This window comes from Vanacampus margaritifer, chromosome 17 (genome assembly GCF_051991255.1).
Source record: "Vanacampus margaritifer isolate UIUO_Vmar chromosome 17, RoL_Vmar_1.0, whole genome shotgun sequence".
Lineage (NCBI taxonomy): Eukaryota > Metazoa > Chordata > Actinopteri > Syngnathiformes > Syngnathidae > Vanacampus > Vanacampus margaritifer.
In genome coordinates this window covers 9,234,414-9,252,454 of record NC_135448.1, presented here as the reverse complement: position 1 = coordinate 9,252,454, position 18,041 = coordinate 9,234,414, and the positions used below count along the sequence as shown (strand labels likewise).

General features: G+C 38.7%; 1 protein-coding gene across 7 annotated transcripts in view; it reads right to left on the bottom strand.

Annotated features, from left to right (window-relative positions):
• Positions 1–214: 214 nt before the first annotated feature.
• Positions 215–18,041, bottom strand: part of LOC144037256 (uncharacterized) — a 35,226-nt gene continuing 17,399 nt past the window's right edge. For 2 of the 7 annotated variants that reach the window (XM_077548592.1, XM_077548596.1), the window contains exons 3-18: positions 17,614–17,682; positions 17,441–17,461; positions 15,015–15,178; positions 13,840–13,948; positions 13,188–13,292; positions 10,180–10,299; positions 9,791–9,939; positions 8,255–8,397; positions 6,894–7,135; positions 5,419–5,686; positions 4,030–4,210; positions 1,472–1,576; positions 1,327–1,377; positions 1,200–1,254; positions 876–1,094; positions 215–782 (exon numbers count right to left, since the gene is read on the bottom strand). In XM_077548592.1, the coding sequence (XP_077404718.1) occupies positions 772–782; positions 876–1,094; positions 1,200–1,254; positions 1,327–1,377; positions 1,472–1,576; positions 4,030–4,210; positions 5,419–5,686; positions 6,894–7,135; positions 8,255–8,397; positions 9,791–9,939; positions 10,180–10,299; positions 13,188–13,292; positions 13,840–13,948; positions 15,015–15,178; positions 17,441–17,461; positions 17,614–17,682 (2,012 nt within the window). In that variant the 3' untranslated portion in view covers positions 215–771. The remainder of the gene's footprint in view (positions 783–875; positions 1,095–1,199; positions 1,255–1,326; positions 1,378–1,471; positions 1,577–4,029; positions 4,211–5,418; positions 5,687–6,893; positions 7,136–8,254; positions 8,398–9,790; positions 9,940–10,179; positions 10,300–13,187; positions 13,293–13,839; positions 13,949–15,014; positions 15,179–17,440; positions 17,462–17,613; positions 17,683–18,041) is intronic. The other 5 variants (XM_077548595.1, XM_077548599.1, XM_077548593.1 and 2 more) reach the window with 5 other exon arrangements.

The following is an 18,041-nucleotide window of genomic DNA, read 5'->3' as shown; positions in this document are numbered from 1 at the left end:
CTGTCAAGACATGACACTCACTGAAATTTCCCATTAAAAGATAAAGGTAATGAAGGTTTTTTTCTTTAAAAAGAAAGAAAGAAAGCAAAAGAAAAGGGAAAAAAATACTCACCTCCACAAATCCTTTTTCTCAAAAACATTATGCTGAATCTGCCACCAAGTTTGCAAAAATTAAATAAAACTGAAACAAATTTGAAAAAATCAGATGCATGGCTTCCCTTTCATAAAGCTTTATTTCACAGATCCCCTGCAGCAGGAGGCCTATAGGCAGCCAGGCTCATTATACATTTACATAAACTGTCTGCTTCTCGTGTTAAATAACTCAACATTTCAAGACAAAAACAACAAAACACACATTGTTCAACTTAACAATATCAGAACGACAGTAATAATAACAACCATTGTCAAACTGGATGTCTTTTTTCCCCCAGGGGTCTTATACTGTATTTTCTATAAATTCAGTCATCTTTAAGGTGCACCGTAAAGTCTGCATGTGACATTTCAAGAAAAACTTGCACCAGAACACATGTTGAAGACAGAGAATACTGAATGACAATTTTTTTCTCTCATTCTTTCGGATGTATTTCCCCCTCGTTTGTCCTGCTGTATCGGATCCTGCATGTTGTCATGGAGCCAGCACAGGCGTGCCATTTGTTTGGCACATTTATTTTATTTCATTTTGTACTGTGTAAGCTGTTGTGGCGTGGCGTGAATCTCTATGCTGAAGCGGAGACGTAAGGCGCGTGTCCATGAATGGATGGGGGGGGGGACTCACAGGACCTCTGCAAGAGAAGAGAAAACATTTCATGCCGATTTTCCTTTTTCGATTTCAAAACACGAAAGAAACCCGCCCCTGTTCAAAACAACCTCCATACCTGCTACGTGCTGAGGTTTCATGGGGCCCGTTTTCATCAGGAAGGGCTCTCCCCCCGTGACCAGCCCGCTCTGGGGAGCGGCCGGGCCAGCGCTGCTGTTCAGCTGCATGATCTGATCAAACTCGCCGTTGGCCGACACGCCGTTCTGGTGTGCGTCGGGCTGCACTCCGTTCACGACGGTAGCGGACGCGCTGGCGGCGGGACTCGGCAGGTTTTCGCCTGTCACGGTAAAAAAAAAGAAAAGATGAAGCTATTATTTATTTAACTCATAAGTGAATTATGAAGTCCACTATATACAGTATAAATAAAGTAAAAGTCAGTTACCTTTACTGAGGTCTGTGTCCTTTCCATTAACCTGTGAAGACGCCTTCGCTTCCTTCTGCAGAGAACACAAATAAGGATGTTATTCTGACGGGACAAAAAGGTTTTATTTGTAAAGAACGAAACAAACTTTTTCTCCCGCATCACTCTTGCGAGTCCGCTTCATGATCTCCTCGAGACGCTGCACACAAAGCAGGCAAAAAAAATCTCAGCGGTGGTTTGCTCAAGATGAAAGACTAGGAAGGACTTTGAAGGGAGATGTTTCTCCTCCTCACCTTCTTTCTCTCCAGTCGCTCCTGCTCTTCTTTTTGGAAGTGTTTTTCCCTCTCCATGCGCTGCTGCTCGGCCTCTTCGCGCGCTTTTGCCTCGGCCTCCTCTCTCTGTAATCAGGTCAAAACAAATTTTCACAGCTTGTAAGACACCTGTCATTAAAATGAAATCTTTGGTTTGCCTCATCATTTGTTTTATTGTTTGTTTTGTTTTTAGGTCCGCGGCTGAGCTGGAGCCGATCCCAGTTGACTCCATTCACAATGCACAAACAACTTTTTTACATTTGACCTCAAATGAATATTTTTAAAGAGTGGGAGGAAGCCAGTGTAGTCAGAGAAAAACTCTACTAAACTAAAGATTTGCCCTTTAGTATGTTCATAATGTGATGCTCACTGAATTCAGTAATGCATTCTTGTTTCTAGATTTACTTATAGTCATGAAACAAAATTAGGCAAATGGCTCTTAAAACATGACATTATTCATATATCAGAACTTTAATCTTTAAAATATACATTTATTTATTAAGAATACATAGAGCATGACTTAAATATTTAAAAATGTACAACTTTTTATGTAAAAAAACTTTACTAAAAATATTTTTTTTCTTTAAAATGTGACTTTATTCTCATATGGTATGGCTTTAATCTAAAAATTATAACTCAATATCTAAAACATTTAAATCCTTAAAAATGTATAATTTTATGTCTTTCTGCATAAAAAACAACTTAAAAAAATAAATCTTTTCACGTTTTTAAAAATATCTACATTTTTAATCTAAAAAATACAATGTTATTTTTGTAATATTACGACTTTTTAAAGTTGAAAATATACTACTTTTAAATCTAGAATAATAAATAATAAGCTATTTCAATGTGGCCCTAATACTCCATACACTCTGCAATTATTTATGGACCGTATGCTTCAAGGGATACTTGACTCATTGAGCCATTTTCCGCAGCAAAAAGTTTATATTATGTCCAAACTTCATTGTTTTTCATGTACAATTAATACCTTTAAAGAGTAATTTTTCCACTGCTGTCGACTGAAGATGACATCACCTGTGCTGAGGAAGTAATTAACGACCAATCATGGCTCAGTTTGCTGACCAAACCCAGAAAACAGGTGCACCATGATTGGTCGTTACTTCCTCAGCACAGGTGATGTCATTTTTCGTCGACAGCAAGTAGAACATTTTGTTTTTAACTCATTCACTGCCATTGACAGCTATAGACGTCAAAAATGAATTTGAACTATTTCTATTAGTTTCACTTTTCCCCCCCACTTTTGTTACTTGAGTTTACTATTGAAGTCATGCGATTAATTACAATTAAAAAATGTAATCGTCTGATGCCCCTAACTTTTTAATAATATTTTCTTTTTTGTTTGATTACTTAATTATTTAAACTCAAGTTTAATCACAAATTTTATATTTGTTCTATATGTACAATAAAAAAAAAATCTAGGTTTTCATACTCTTGTTAACAAAAGTGGCAAAAAAATGTGAAACTAATAGAAATGGTTCAAATGAATTTTTGACCTCTATAGCCATCAATGGAGGTGAATGAGTTAAAGGTATTAATTGTACAAGAATCAAATTCAATCTGGACAAAATATGAACTTTTTACTGCTGAAAATGGCTCAATGAGTTAAGTATCGCTTTAATAAAAAAAAAAACATTGCTGCAGATTTCCACCAGAGGGCGGTACCTGGCCAACCAGTGCTGCAGCCTTCAGGTCTTAGCATTGTATACAAGTGGAGTACATTAGAGATCAACTCTAGAACATGGTTCAGTGAGTATTCACACTCACCACCGAGCAAGCATATGTGCTGAAGTGAACCATGACATCAAACCTATAATGGATGCAAAACGTTCAATTCTGTCTTATTTTGTGAGCGGGCTACAATCAATACGGACAGGTAGCTCAGACTCACATTTTCTCAACTGAACAGGATACATAAGATTCCAGCCAGTCTCAATCACTTTCACAGTGAACAATAGATCCATTGAAGGAGAAAGAGGAATCAAGGATAGCCGAGAGCGAGTGGCCTGGCGCACACTGACGGCGCTTGTCTGCCCGTCAGCCCACCGCAGGCGCTCGGTGAAGGCAACACAGGCCTGTCACTATCTCCTCCATCACAATGGCTGCCTCAGCCGCCACTTATCGCTGTTATGGAGGTCACCAGCTGGCATGTGCCCGGGCAGACAAGGGGCCTCTCTGACTATTCGGGCTCGCGCGCGGCGCATGTAATCCATGACAGCGGCGCACATATTCTCCCCCTGTTTAATCTGCCCAGATGCCAGACAGCGCAGGCGGCGCAGGCGGCTCGGCCATGTTCCTATGCATTAAGAGCCCAGATGGTAAATGGCCTCTCAGCATGGAAGGGGTGATCGCCGGTCTCCATGAGCCTTAATGGAAATTTCAAGGCTTTACAGTATTTACGTTTGATAGTATTGGAGGAAAAGCGAGCAGGCGGAGGAGGCGTGGCTTTGTATGAGGATAAATACAAAGGTCATGGTCAGTATGACAACTGTGAGTAACGACTTCTGACTTCAAGCACTGACCTGTTTCTGCAGCCTGTCGTTCTCCTCCTGCTCAGCTCGGGCCCGCACCTCGGCCTCCTTCTCCTCTTCAGCTCGCTGGGCTTCATCCCTCAGACGCTGCTGCTCGGCCATGAAACGAGCCTCCTCCTCTCTGCGTTTCCTCTCCTCTGCGTCCCGCGCCATCGCCTCCTCCCTGAGGATCCTGGAAGGATGTGTGCATGTTACAAATGACTTCTTTTTTTGCTTCTAATTTTACTTTCAACTTAGTTACAGGGCGGTAGTATTTTAATAGGGGTGTCAGACGATTACATTTTTTAATTGTAATTAATCGCATGACTTCAATAGTTAAGTCACGATTAATCACACATTTTTATATCTGTTCTAAATGTACAATAAAAGTTTTCATATTCTTAACATAAAAGTGGAAAAAATGTTACTAATAGAAATATGGCTGCATCTTTTAGTCATTGATACAGCAATTTCATAATAAATCATCTTATTAAAAAGATTTACTGTAAAATAAGAGTGTGATATTGATTTTTGTTGGTAATTTTTTCTGCCACTAGATGACATAATTGCATTTGTCAGACTAATTTTTTACTTATTTTGTGAGAGTTTGGTGAATTCAGTGAAGCCGAGCTATTTTCAAGGTAGAACCAAACCCTTTTTTTCCCCTTATGAATGAGTAGAACCCTATCTTTTATATGGTACCCACCATGTATATTTAGTTATAACACACAATATTCTGGTCAGCCTTGAAAATCAGTGAAAATGCTCAAAATCGGCTGGCACTTTAGGGGTTTTCTTTTAGGAAAACACTTGGCATTGAAAGAGTTTTGGAAACAACTGTTAAACTAATAGAAATATGGCTGCATATTTTAGTCATTAATACAGTAATTTCATAATAATTCATAAAATTTAGTTAAAATTAAAAATATGTACTTTACAGTAAAAAAACGAGTGTGATATTGATTTAAATTGAGGTTATTTTTCTGCCACTAGATGACATCATTGCATTTGTAAGACGGTGACAACTCAGAGCATTTTTCTTTTCTTATTAAGAGCTGTCTAATCTTTAACATGAAGTCACTTGTGAAATTCTGCACATTTTTTTTAATTGTAAAATACAACTTGACCCGAGTCCCCACAAATAAATGCATAATTATTAAATTTATTGCTGCTAAATTTTGACGTGGACGTGTCTGCTGCGTTGCGACTGAAATTCTCCCAGTACAGGATTTCCAAATAAGGTGCGGTCATTAATTGCGTGTAAAAAAAAAAAAAAAAAAAATGGAGGCATTAAAAGAACTTTAAATGAACACAAAACGAAAAAACGAATTTTGACACCTCTAATTTTTACCGCTCTTTTTTCACACAAGTATCTGCACACATCAGATTACTGAATCCGACCTGTTCTTGTGCTCTTGCTCTTGGCGCTCTTGCTCCTCCCTCTCCCGCTGCTCCCGCGCTTGTCTACGTTTTTCGGCCAGGACGCGAGCGGCCTCCTCGGGGTCGTTGGTGCCAGCTGATGGCCTGCCGGCGGCGGCAGGGGTAGCGGGGTTACTTGTGGCACTGACTGCGGGGCAAGCAGCCGGCGCGGGGAGCTCTTCCTTAGGCACGGCACCAGAAGAGGGTTCAACAAGTGGTGGGCTGGGGGGAGGAGATGCGGCTGGGGAAGCTGCCGACATATTACCAGAGGAGAGGAAGGAGGTATGTTATTCAGGAGGAAAATGTATTAAGGTATGCAACAGTACTGGAAGGCTGAATAAGCAACAAGAATTATAACAATAATTCTAAGCACACAATAATGCTCAGCTTTGATTGACACCGTCGTGTTGGAGATATACATTTTAAAATAAATATTTTCTTAGCTGTGATACTTTGCAGACATCTAGAACTATAATACAGCATGCTGTGAGATATTTGAAATACTGTTAATAAATAAGTTTTTATGTAGCCGGATAAGAAAAAGAAAACAAAACTTGCTAAACACAACAAAGGTGCATTGAAATAAAGAATAATATCAGAGGACAGTTAATTTATTTCATTTTATTTTAATCATCAAAATTAGGGACGGTCGATACCACTTTTTTTCACGTTCTCAACCCGAGTAGTCACTTATACCGACACCAAGTACTGATACCACTAGTACTTTTGATTCATAAAATAAAACAAACAATGACAAATAATACATAAAAAAAAAAAAAGACCAATAAATCTGAATATCAATTTTTTTCCTAAATAAAAATCAATTAAATTATTGGTTATTTTCTATTCTTCTAATTTGTAGTTCTTGATCATAAAATGGCAACAAAAGGTCTGATCACTTAAAATAATGCCGGGTATTGGCCCGATACGATACCTGGTTTTGGTATTCGCCCATCCCTTATCAAAAATTTTAAAAAGTGAGATCATGAGTGAAATAGGCTTTTTATGTGTTGAATCTACGAGTTTCACATTTTAAATAGAACCACTGAAATAAATTGATTATGCCTGCAGGAAATTGTAATTTACTGATATGCGTCTCAGCATATGTCTAATCAAAAAATTCAATGAGTCATTCTCAATAGGCTCAATTCTTGCTTTTATTATATGGTAAATGAAATATTAGAAATAACTGTCAATATGATGCAGCTCTTGCAACTGTATTTTATAAAATGCAATTGTACCTGATTTTGCTGTTCCATCAAAAAGCAGTGATTTTTAACCTAATTTTTAAGGACCTTGCATATTTGTGCTCAATGATCAATAATCATCACCACTATAATTGTGTTTCAAAACTTAAATGACCAATAACATCTAGACACGCTCTGTAACATGGAAGGCAGCCAAAACTTGAGGTCACCTTGAAGGATGGATATCATCACCGTGGTTACCACACTCACCCCTTTTCTCCTCTGGAGCATCGGACTCCTTGGATTCTTGGCTCGTTTCCACGGCGACCGTAGTGACCATCTGAGCCTGCACCCTGGCGGGTGTCTGGGCCCGTTTGGGTCGGGTCTTAGAGCCGGGAGGGGGTGTCTTCTTCCCGGTTGGCGTCTTGGAACCCGCCGCTGCTACCAAAGGCGATAAGGGACGACTTTTGGGAGGAGCAGGTGACGGCGGCCTGGTTCTTGGCTTGGGGGTGCTAAGATAGGAAACACGCATGCAAGGGTGATCTCAGAAGGAAATGGGGCTGAAGAAAAAGTGAGTTTCCAGCTATACTTGTGTATGAAACAAAAGTAGGTCAAGTGGAAGCGCATGTGAGAGAGACTCCACTTTGTGTTGACACCATTCTTTGGCTCGAGGGATGTAAAAGACATAAAACACGGCTCCGTCTGAGAGCTTCTCACTCTCATTCAAACAGGCGTGCTTTTGCCCACATTTGTGCCTGAACCAAGTCCAGCAGAACTTTTCTTAGTACTCAGATGAGAGCATCTTAAGCCATCTGTTCGAAACAACCCGGCTCCAAGAATAAATATCTTTCCTCTGTGCTGAAATGACTAATTAAAAACTTGAAAAAGAGATTTTTTTTAGGGCCGCCGATTATTGCCCTTCAAACATCTGCCAAAATAATCAGCCAATTGGGCCAAATGGACGATTATTTTTCCCTTAAAACATTATAATAGAAGAAAAACGAGGTTTCCGATGCTGTCAAAGTACCCTGAATGCACCTTTTTTCCCCTTAGCATTAGCAACTAGCAAGTGTGTAACGTATGATATTTAGGTTATTCTGTTGTCTCTAAGCATCCTTTAAGCTGTTTAATGGCACCCCAGTTGGAGTTAACTGGAAAACTAGACGCATGACAATAAGAATTTCATTCACTGTGTATTTAAATACAAATCATACTTCGCTTTTAAAACATAGCTAGCCTAGCGCTATTGCTAAAGGCAAAGGGAGGATCCCATTCAAATTCTAACAGGAAGTTAGCATCGACTTCAGGAGTGTTTTTCCTTGAAATAATGAATTTTCACACACACACGCTGTGGTAAAACAGACCCAGAGGTAAGATAACATTACGCAAAGGCACAAATTCTTCCCAATCTGTGAAAAACGAGTTATTTGAATAGAATTCAATCATAAATTTCTTCTGTACTCACTTATAAGTGTATACGCCAAGGATGCACGGCACCACACTGCCCCCAAGAGGCCAAAATGCACAGGAATAGTCAGTATTTGTTTTTACTGTTTTTTAGTTGCTATTATTTAGTATATTCCCTTTTTTTGTTGTTGTCATGAGATAGGTTGGTATATATGGGGCAATACCTGGACTCTGGCTGGGATCTCCTTGTGATTGTGGTTGGTGACGCAGTCTGTCTCTTCTTCTGCACTCTCTCTTTTGTCAGAGCGCTCTTTTCTTTCTCATTCTCCCTCTCCTTGTCTTTTTTCTCTTTCTTCTTTTTGTCAACCTTGAAAAGGACAAGAATAAAAACGGAGGTTAAAAAAAAAAATCGGTGCAGGCCTTGATGTAAACGTCCATTGGTTACCCAGCAACAGTTTTAAGATAAGTTTCAGCCGCTGTTATTCATACCATTTTCCTTTTATCCTTTTATTCTACTTCAAGACAACCTTGAGGGTAAACTCGCTGCCAAGCTTGCATCTTAACACACATTTGCACTCCTACTGAGATCATTTTGCTGTCTGTGTGAAGACGCAGCCAGCAGGCAAATGTATTTTTACCGGGCCACAGTGAAAAGTCATTAATATTCAACAGGATAGTCCCACAATTTTGGATTAGGACACCGACCACATAGCGCTTAAATCAGAAATATTAATAAACCAAGCAGCAGTTAATTGTTTGCCAACCTTCAACATTTCTTGATATAATATGTTATATGTGACCTCACTAGTAACATGACATTCTGATTAACATTACATTTGTGGAATATGAGTTATGAAGCTAAATCCATTGCCATTTTGCCACTTGCTGTGGACTGAAGATGACATCACAGTTGCTCAGGGCTCAGGCAACGACCAATCACAGCTCATCTGTTTTCTGAAGCTAAGCTGTGATTTGGTTGTTAGCTGAGACCAGAGCAACTGTGATGTCATTTTCAGTCGACAACAAGTGGCAAAATGGCCGCCTTCTGATATTGATCAAAAACTGCTGGATTTTGCTGCTTAACTCATATTTCAATAATGTAATATTAACCAAAATACTGCATTTAGTCTAGTGGGGCCACATAGAAACATGTTGTCAAGAATTTTTTTGGGTGTTGACTTCCCCTTTAAAAAGTAAAGATAGCTCCCCCTTGTTGCCTAGCAACCTAATGAACAACTGGCTTGCTATTTACTATGGTATGTAAGTATGGAATAGATGACTCGGTATCCAATAAAGGTCGTTCACAAAATGCCAAATCATTAATTTCATAATTTCATTTCTCTAATGAAATAAATATAAACATAAATGTTATTGTTTAGATTTAAATATCACTGAAGCAATAAGATAACATGTTGTGTTTATTAGCCTGGTTGCAGTGGGAACAAAATTCAAATACACGTCTTCTGTTTTTGTGTCGCAGCGCTTTATAGGCGTGGCTCAGCAAGTTTTCTGGGGGAAACCCTATATTGAATATCATTAGATTGTGAAGGTAGTAAATGACCTTAATGACACCCGTTAAACCCCTTGAGGGACATTGGCCACTACAGTGGACAGATATTCAAAAGTTGCTTTCTCCTATAGGAATGATTATTTTTTTTTAATCCTTCAAAATCCTAATATGGGTGATCATAATTTATGCATGAAAGGGTTCAGCGCAACTACAACAGCATATTGATTGAACACAATATCGCACGGCCTACCGGCGTGGAGTTTCGTTGCCGTTGGCGCTGGGTGATGTCGGGCGTGCTGGCGGAGGAGTGCCTCCAGCGCTCGGCGGAGTTCTGATGCTGGTGGTGGGAGCAGGCGTTGAGCGGACTGGCTGAAGCTGAACGGGAGCAGTGATGAGAGTCTGAGTAGCGTGTAGACGTGCAGAGAAAGGGGGGGTCACGCACATGTATGCACACCATGCAGGCTCGTATGAAATTCAATGTTTTGCATTGCTTTTCATTGAATTTCACTCCTTTTTCAATTAACCTAACCCAGAAAAAGCCACACAAACATGCAAACTCCATTCAAGAAGGATTATTGAGAAAACCTCCCGTTAAGTTGTAACGACAAATCCGCACAGGCGACGGGATGCGACACTTACAGGAGTCACTATTGTTGAGCAGGGTGGCGGCGCTGCGACTGCGAGCCAGGAAGGACAGCGTCGGCGTCATGAGCCGCTCCACGATCCTGCTCTCCCACGGGCTCAGACGCAGGCTGCGGGCTGACACGAGAGGGCGCCGTCAATATCAGATCATTGTCAAATCCGCGACACCTGTTACAACATGTAACCTAATTGTGCTGCGGCTGTGTTTTGAGTTGCAAATATGAAAAGGAAAACGGTAGTATGACCTTTTCATTTGCCTCATAGTTTGAAAAAAAAAAAGTCTATACTGTACATCTATCCAAACAAAAAAGATTTCATTTATGTATATGTTGTTGCAGACATTAAATGACAACACATAGAGAGGAATGTCCACTATAAACACATCACACACAAGCATCTGCTTATTGGACAAGCACAATATGTTGTTTGTGACTTTTAAATGACTGCCGACAAGTGAGCAATAAGTGTGTCCACGCTGAGTATCATGTGATGAGCATTCATCACAATGCCATATAGGAATTACGTCAGGGTGAAAAAAGAAAAAACTCAATCATGCATCATCACCGATTTCTGGTATGCAAAGCAAACATGTCAGAGAATTACACACGAGTAACTGCGAAATGACTTTTTGGATCATAAACTACCTTTTATAAATCCGAGCCTAGGCTGTCACCTTCGCTGTGTGTTTTAGGACTAACCAAGAAATGGACTACCTCCTGTTGCTAGGCAACCGTGGTGTACCGCTGCGGCTCCAATGCGGCAAGGAGGAGGCTGTGTTGCTGCTGATCTGTGTGGGTAGTGTGGTGGCTGCGTCCGAGTGGAAATGCCAGCACACTCTTTTTACCAATGACCCTGGCGTTGCAACTTTGCGGACATGCAATATGTTTCAGTTCCCAATTGCCCTGTTTTGTGTGCACAGTGTTAGAACTCTTTATGAGTAACAATCAAGCATAATATTATAGCTAGTTACAGAACAAGAGATGCAGCCGGAGGCTATGAGGCTTGGCATATCTAAAATGGCTGCTACATGTAGAAATACAAATACTTTAGTCTGAAACAGTGGCGCTGAAAAAAATGTATGTCATTAATTTCCCAGTTAGCTTATTAGCATGCTGACTTGCAGCACCTCCATTTTAAAATACAGCCTCACCAGGCGCCATTATTTGGAGGACCAAAAAATGCCAAAATAAAAAATAATAGATAAGAGTGAAAATTTAAAAAAAAAAAAGATATAAAAATAGAATTCAATAATTAAATACAAAAAATATAAATGGAAATAAAAACAACTAAAATGTATACATAAATAAATAAATACAAGTAAAAATAAAAATGAGATTAAAATATACATATACACACATATATATATATACACACATATACATAAATAAATAAATACAAGTAAAACTAAAAATGAGATTCAAATATATATATACACACACATATATATATACATACATATATATACATACACACACATATATATATATATATATATATATACATATACAGTATATATATATACACATATATATATACACATATATATATATATATATATATACATACACATATATACACACACACACATATATACACATATACACACATATACACACACACATATATACATACATATATATATATACATACATACATGTAAAAAATAAATACAAAAAATATATAAATGGCATGAAATGCATCATGAAATGTTATTCAAATGAGGGGGCGGTTCTGAGTTTGTCTTGCGTTGAACTATTCGCCTATTGGTTGATCGACATGTCAGTCTGTCGGAGTCTGCCCGTTCCACAGCAAGGGAAAATTCACATTTCATGACGCATTTCATGCTGACAGTGTATGCTGTATGAAATAAATAAATATGAGAGCAAAGTGTTTTTATTTATTTATTGACATTTAAATATATTTAAATATTTATTTTTGTATTTATTTCAACATTTATTTTTATTGTTGAATCTTGGTTTTTATTTTTGTATTTATTTATGTAGATATATTTCGTTGTTTTTAATTTTCATTTATATACATTTTTTTGTATTTAATTATATTTTTATATCCATGTTTATTTTCACTTTTATGCATTTATTTTGGCATTTTTGGTCCTCCATACCATTATGGTTATTTACTTCAACAATATGCCACTTAACGACATTAGTTGGGTTCAATCCGTATTCTACAATACTGATTGATTGATGTATTAGGTTATGTAAAGAACAACTTTGTTTAAAAAAAGAAAATTAAAAAAAAGAAATAAAACTGAGGTGATATACAGTAGTACATTCATGTACATTCTCAACAGTTGGGTCAAAAATAACCCAATTATGGATCAAAAATGGACTAATCCACTTTTTGGGTCAATTTGACCCAACTTTCTAGGTTATTTTATACAAAACGACCCAAGTAAAAGGATCTGACCAATATTTATGAATTGTTTTACACTAAAAGACCCATTTCTTGACTCAAAGCTGGGTCAAATTGACCCAAGTAGAGGACTGGTCCATGTTTGACCCATAGTTGGGTTATTTTTGACTCAACTGTTTTTAGAGTGTAACTTAGATTAGCTCATGAAAAAAACATTTTAAACCCCCCCACCACCACCACCACCATCACACCAAGCCACCAACAGAAAGGTGGAGGGAGACACCACATGAAAATGCCATGAAGAGACATATAAGATGATGAAATACACTATCGCGAAGCATGGTGCCATGACTTCAAACGTGAACGGAGGTTGATCCAAAATGCAGAGGCCACTTGAAATCAAAGACAACCAAACCAAATGAATAAAAAAAAAAAATCCACGATGCTTACAAAACCGTGAGTGTTGGGGAAGTGTGTGGCGAATGACCAGTCACCAAGCACAAGCAGGCAGGCAGGTCACCAGACACAACAATTGTAATCATAAAAGAAAAACCAGATTAGGGTAAGAGAAGGGGGAAGCGGGATGAGGAGGGTGGGAAGCCTGGCGGACATTGACGTTGGCTCGTCCTTACTTCTGTTGGGGGAGTTCCAGAGCGTGGCAGAAGACTTGGACAGTCTGTTGTTAATGACAGGGTCCACCTGTCTTGGCAAGTTGACCGTGGAGGCCGAGCATCTGCCTGCACCGGAGAGAACGCAACACACAACATCTGTTCACATCAGCACCGCCGTGCGATGGGCCTTACTCCGGATCATACCCTTGGAGAAAGGGTAGCAAGGGTCCCCGGGGTCAAATTGGCAATTTGATATCACAGGGGTCAATCTCAATTCCCACTTGGTGGAGGAAGGGAAATTTTGAGGAAGAGCAAGGAGAAGGTTTGGGTTAGAAATGAAAGATTTGGTTTAGTGCCGCAAAACAGAACTCATATAAAACCAACACACGAGCACTCATTATCACGGTACGCCCCTGCGTCCAGTTTAAAATGAAGAAAGGAGGTTGTCAAAGCCATAATCGCAGGACAATTCTCAGCACTGACATCATGTGTGGGACCTCTGGTACTCCGCCCTCGCAACCGCAAACGCCTTTTGAGACTATTTCCTTGAATTGCGTCAGTTGGATGACTGGCCTCAGATGAGGGTGTGCAGCGCTTCTTAAATTAAAGCCCTGCCATCAAGCGAGGGTATGATACATTTGTTTGTCCCGGGGTCTCTGGCAACGAAACTCACTTTCCCTGCGGGAAGTCTGGTTGAGTCCACCCGCCCAGGACCATCTCTGCTGACGGATCTCGGCCCACGTCTTCTTTGTCGACCTCTTGATGGCTGATTCGTATCGCTCCTGCGACACAAAGGCGGCAAACTATCAAGCTTGAGTTATTTGCAGACAGTTCCAAATAAAAAGAGCAAATTCAGGGTTTCTGCAGGAATCATCAAATCTAATTGAATGCTTTTTAATGCAATTGAAAACTAATTAAATGCCCGCGTTGCACTGCATATACACACACACGTGCGCACACATATACTTATATATTAGGGCTCTCGGTTCAATACAAATCTTTAATCATAAATAATCGTATACTTTTATAGTTAACTCGCGATTAATCGTAAATTACTCGGACATTATATCTGTTCTTATAAAGGGACATAGAAGGATTTTTTTTTTAACTCATTCACTCCCAGCCATTTTCACTGAAGCAACCCCCTTCAGTCCTGGCTGTTTTACTGGATTTTGCAAGGTCTACAGAATATTCTGTTCTATTGCTACAAAAACATGGAACCTACCAAAAGAAAGATTAAAGTCTCTTCTTTCATCAGGAAAAATCAGTTTCAAAATTTCATCATTATTCACAAATCTGTTTAGAAATGTGAGTAAATTAGCTTTTTTTCAACATGGCCCTGGTTGTTCTCTTTTGCTCTGCTGCCACCTGCTGGCCGTTTGTGTAAAAACTACAATTTCGTCAACCGTTCTTTGCAATTGAGACGTTGCATCAAAGCCTTCTGTATGCTCTAACATTAAAAAAAAACAACGTAAAAAATATAAGCAAATAACATTATAAAAAACATTTAAAATAGAAATAATAGTTTTTGGGAACAAATGAGTTTTAAAATGTTTCTCGTTAAGACGAGAAACTTTTTTATCTTATTATATATATATAATATATATATATAATATATATATATAATATACTTATTTTTCTTTTTCTGCCACTGGGTGGGTTTAGTGTTTCATGTTGGACATTGGTGACAGAAACACTACATTGTTCTTTTCAAATTGAGAGCAATTGGTATTTGGAAAATGAAGCACCTTGAGGACTTCAGGCCATTTTGTTCTTTGTAAATTACAACTAGTCACGCGTCCCCCGCAAATACATATATTTTTCGCACATTTATTATTGCTAAATCACCTTGTTCTTCTCCAGTTTCAGCCTCTGTTTCTCCTCCAGTAGGGCTCTGCGTTTTTCAGTCTTCAGTCGCTGTTCCTCCAGCTTCTTCCTGCGGTCCTCCAGCTGACTCTCTCTCAGGCGCCGGGCCTTCTCCTCCTTCTCCAGCCATTGGGCTTTCTTTGCCGCTGAGGAGGTTACAAACAGACATGAGTGTCACAAACACTTGATGTAGTAAAAAGGCTTCATGAGATTAAAAACTGACTAAATGTTCTCCTCACATGGAGAAGTACGCCTAAACAATGGAAGAGTCAAACAGATGTTCCTTCACACCAATCTTTGCAACAGTAAATAGAGGTTTCCTGTGGTGCTTCAAAGTCTGCTTAGGCAGATGCCAGTCTGTACACGACCACGGCTCATTTCTTCGGGGAACGATTAAACAGCAATCAGCTCTCTTGAATTAAACTTCTGTCATTCTGGATAGCAGCTGCGTCTTTGCTTTTTAAACTTGAGCTTTGTTTAAAAAAAAAAATGGTACATTCCATTTCATTTTGTGAAATACTTAAGAGTGTTTTTTTTATCCCAACAAAATCGGGTTGATTGAATGAGACTGGTGGATGGATGAAGGTCGAAGGTTAAACGGTAGTGGTGTCAGGCGATCGCATGACTTCATTACTAGTTTACTCGTGATTAATCATAAATTTTATATCTGTTCTAAATATACAATAAAGTATTTTTTCTACATTTTTATACTCTTGTTTCCATAAAAGTAGGAAAAAAAATGTTAAACTAATAGAAATATGCCTGCATCTTTTACAGTAGTCATTGATACAGTAATTTCAGAATAATTCATGAAATTGAGTTAAAATTAAAAAGACTGTAATGTACTGTAAAAAACGAGAGTGATATTGATTTGTGTTGGTCATTTTTCTGCCACTAAATGGCATAATTGCATTTGTAAAACGTTGGTGACGCCTCAGTGCCTTTTTCTTTTCATATATAGAGTCATCTAATCTTTAACATGAAGTAACTTGTAAAATTGTAAAATACAACTTTACCCCGGTCTCCACATATATATGCAATATTATTAAATTTATTACAGCTAAATTTTGTGTCTGCTGCATTGCGACTGGAATTCCCCAAGTACAGGCTTTCCAAGTAAGGGGCAGTCATTAATCCCGCGTAAAAAAAAAAAATGTTGCGTTAAAGGAACTTTTAATTAAATCAAAATTAACGCACTCATTTTGACACCCCTATTAAAATAAATTTCAAAAATCTTTATTATCCATCAATTTTTTTCTGAACTGAAACCTATGCCAGTTGACTTTGGGCAACTAGTCAGCAGTCAGTCACAGGGCAGTGATATTTCCCAGAGTTTTTTTTTTTTTTTTAGTTGAACAGTATTACAAATACTTTGTAGACTTAGTCCTGAGGAATGTAGCAGCGTCACGCCAAGAAACGATAAGATTTTTCTCCAATTCAGTGTTCAGCAGCTCTTCTCTGCAAAGAAGCGCCAATGACAAACTGTTCTGGTAATCCAATTGCTGGGGGGGGAAAAATCCCATTACGCCTGCAGGATTACTGCAGAATTGTGGAAAATACATTCAGTTAAAGCTTGTGTTTGTGCTTACAGGCTTGAGGATAAATCACCATTCTCCAGCATACTCCTTTATTCGGAGGTTCTTAAAATATGTCAAAGGTGTTTAAATTGCAAAGCATCAATTGTATCAAGATTGAAAGATTACATAAGAGGACAGAGTTCAGCATTCCGTATTGATTTGCAGAAAACATTTCTTGCTAAAAAAATTAAGTGAAAACAAACCTTTACAACATATAACTAACATTGGACATCCTCAGACATACGCGGACTGCAGCAAATTAAACTTTGAATATAGCGATAAAAAAGATACTGACAGCAGCGTGACCACACTAGCGATGCTAATGAATGTGGTAATTAAATCTAATCGGTCTGCAAGGCCCGGTTTCAGCTCATCTTTCACGCCCAAGGCTCCATCATATTACTTCTCTTCCTCTCTTCTGCGAAAATGACTGACATTTTTTTCTGTTCATTTATTAAAAGAGCACCCGGAAGGGCGGATGTCACAGATTATCAACGACCAACAATACCATCTGAGGTAAAGTCATGGCGGAAAATAAAAAGTGGAAGCACAGATTTACCAGAATCTATGGGCGGGATCATGAATTGATTAAGTGGTATGTATAGCCCAAGAATTCATTTATTTTCATTTTTTAGTCAAAGCCATAATGGTGCTAGAATGTGAAACATGCATTTGAGGTGGAAATGAACACCCTAAAAATGAGGACAAAAAAAAAAAAAGAATCAATGTTATGCTTCAGAAAGTGAATTACCCCACAAAATAATTTCAATTTTGGTTATTCCTGAATGACGTGATCGCAGGTATGTTGACGGTTTTAGTGAAGCGCCTTACCTTGCAGCTGCGTTTGCTGTTCTGAAAGCCATGCAAGGAGACAACAATAAAAAAAATGGTCAATAACCATCAGCGGAGAGCCAGAGAAGGGACCGTATAAGATGTTAGAATAAAGTAAGGCAGAATAAATGACACGCATCAACAGAACAGCATAAATGTAGCGTATTACTCACTGATATATCTGGCTCTCTCCTCCCTCCTTTGCTTGGCGAGCTTCTGTCGCTGCTCTGAGTTCATGGCATCTGTGGAAGAGCAAAAAAAAAAGAAAAAAAGGCAGTACATTCAACTGCATTGCAAGACATTTCATTTTCCGCTATTGCTTTGTGGTTGACGTCTGAATTGCTTTCCTCTTTTCTTTTCTTTTTTTTTTTTTTTCCTTTGGTCCTTCCTCGGGTCTCCTGACGGCCTCACGACTCTGGCTGGAAGTGTTCGGTTTAGGTGAACGGTATGGGATTTTTTAATAGGTTTTAGGTGAACTAATCAATACACACACTCGCACGCACATACACATACAAAAAAAAATAAGGAGAGCAATGATGATGACATGTCAAATCGGTAAAATTACCGAATGAACAATACTGAGCTCTCCAGAAAAAAAAAA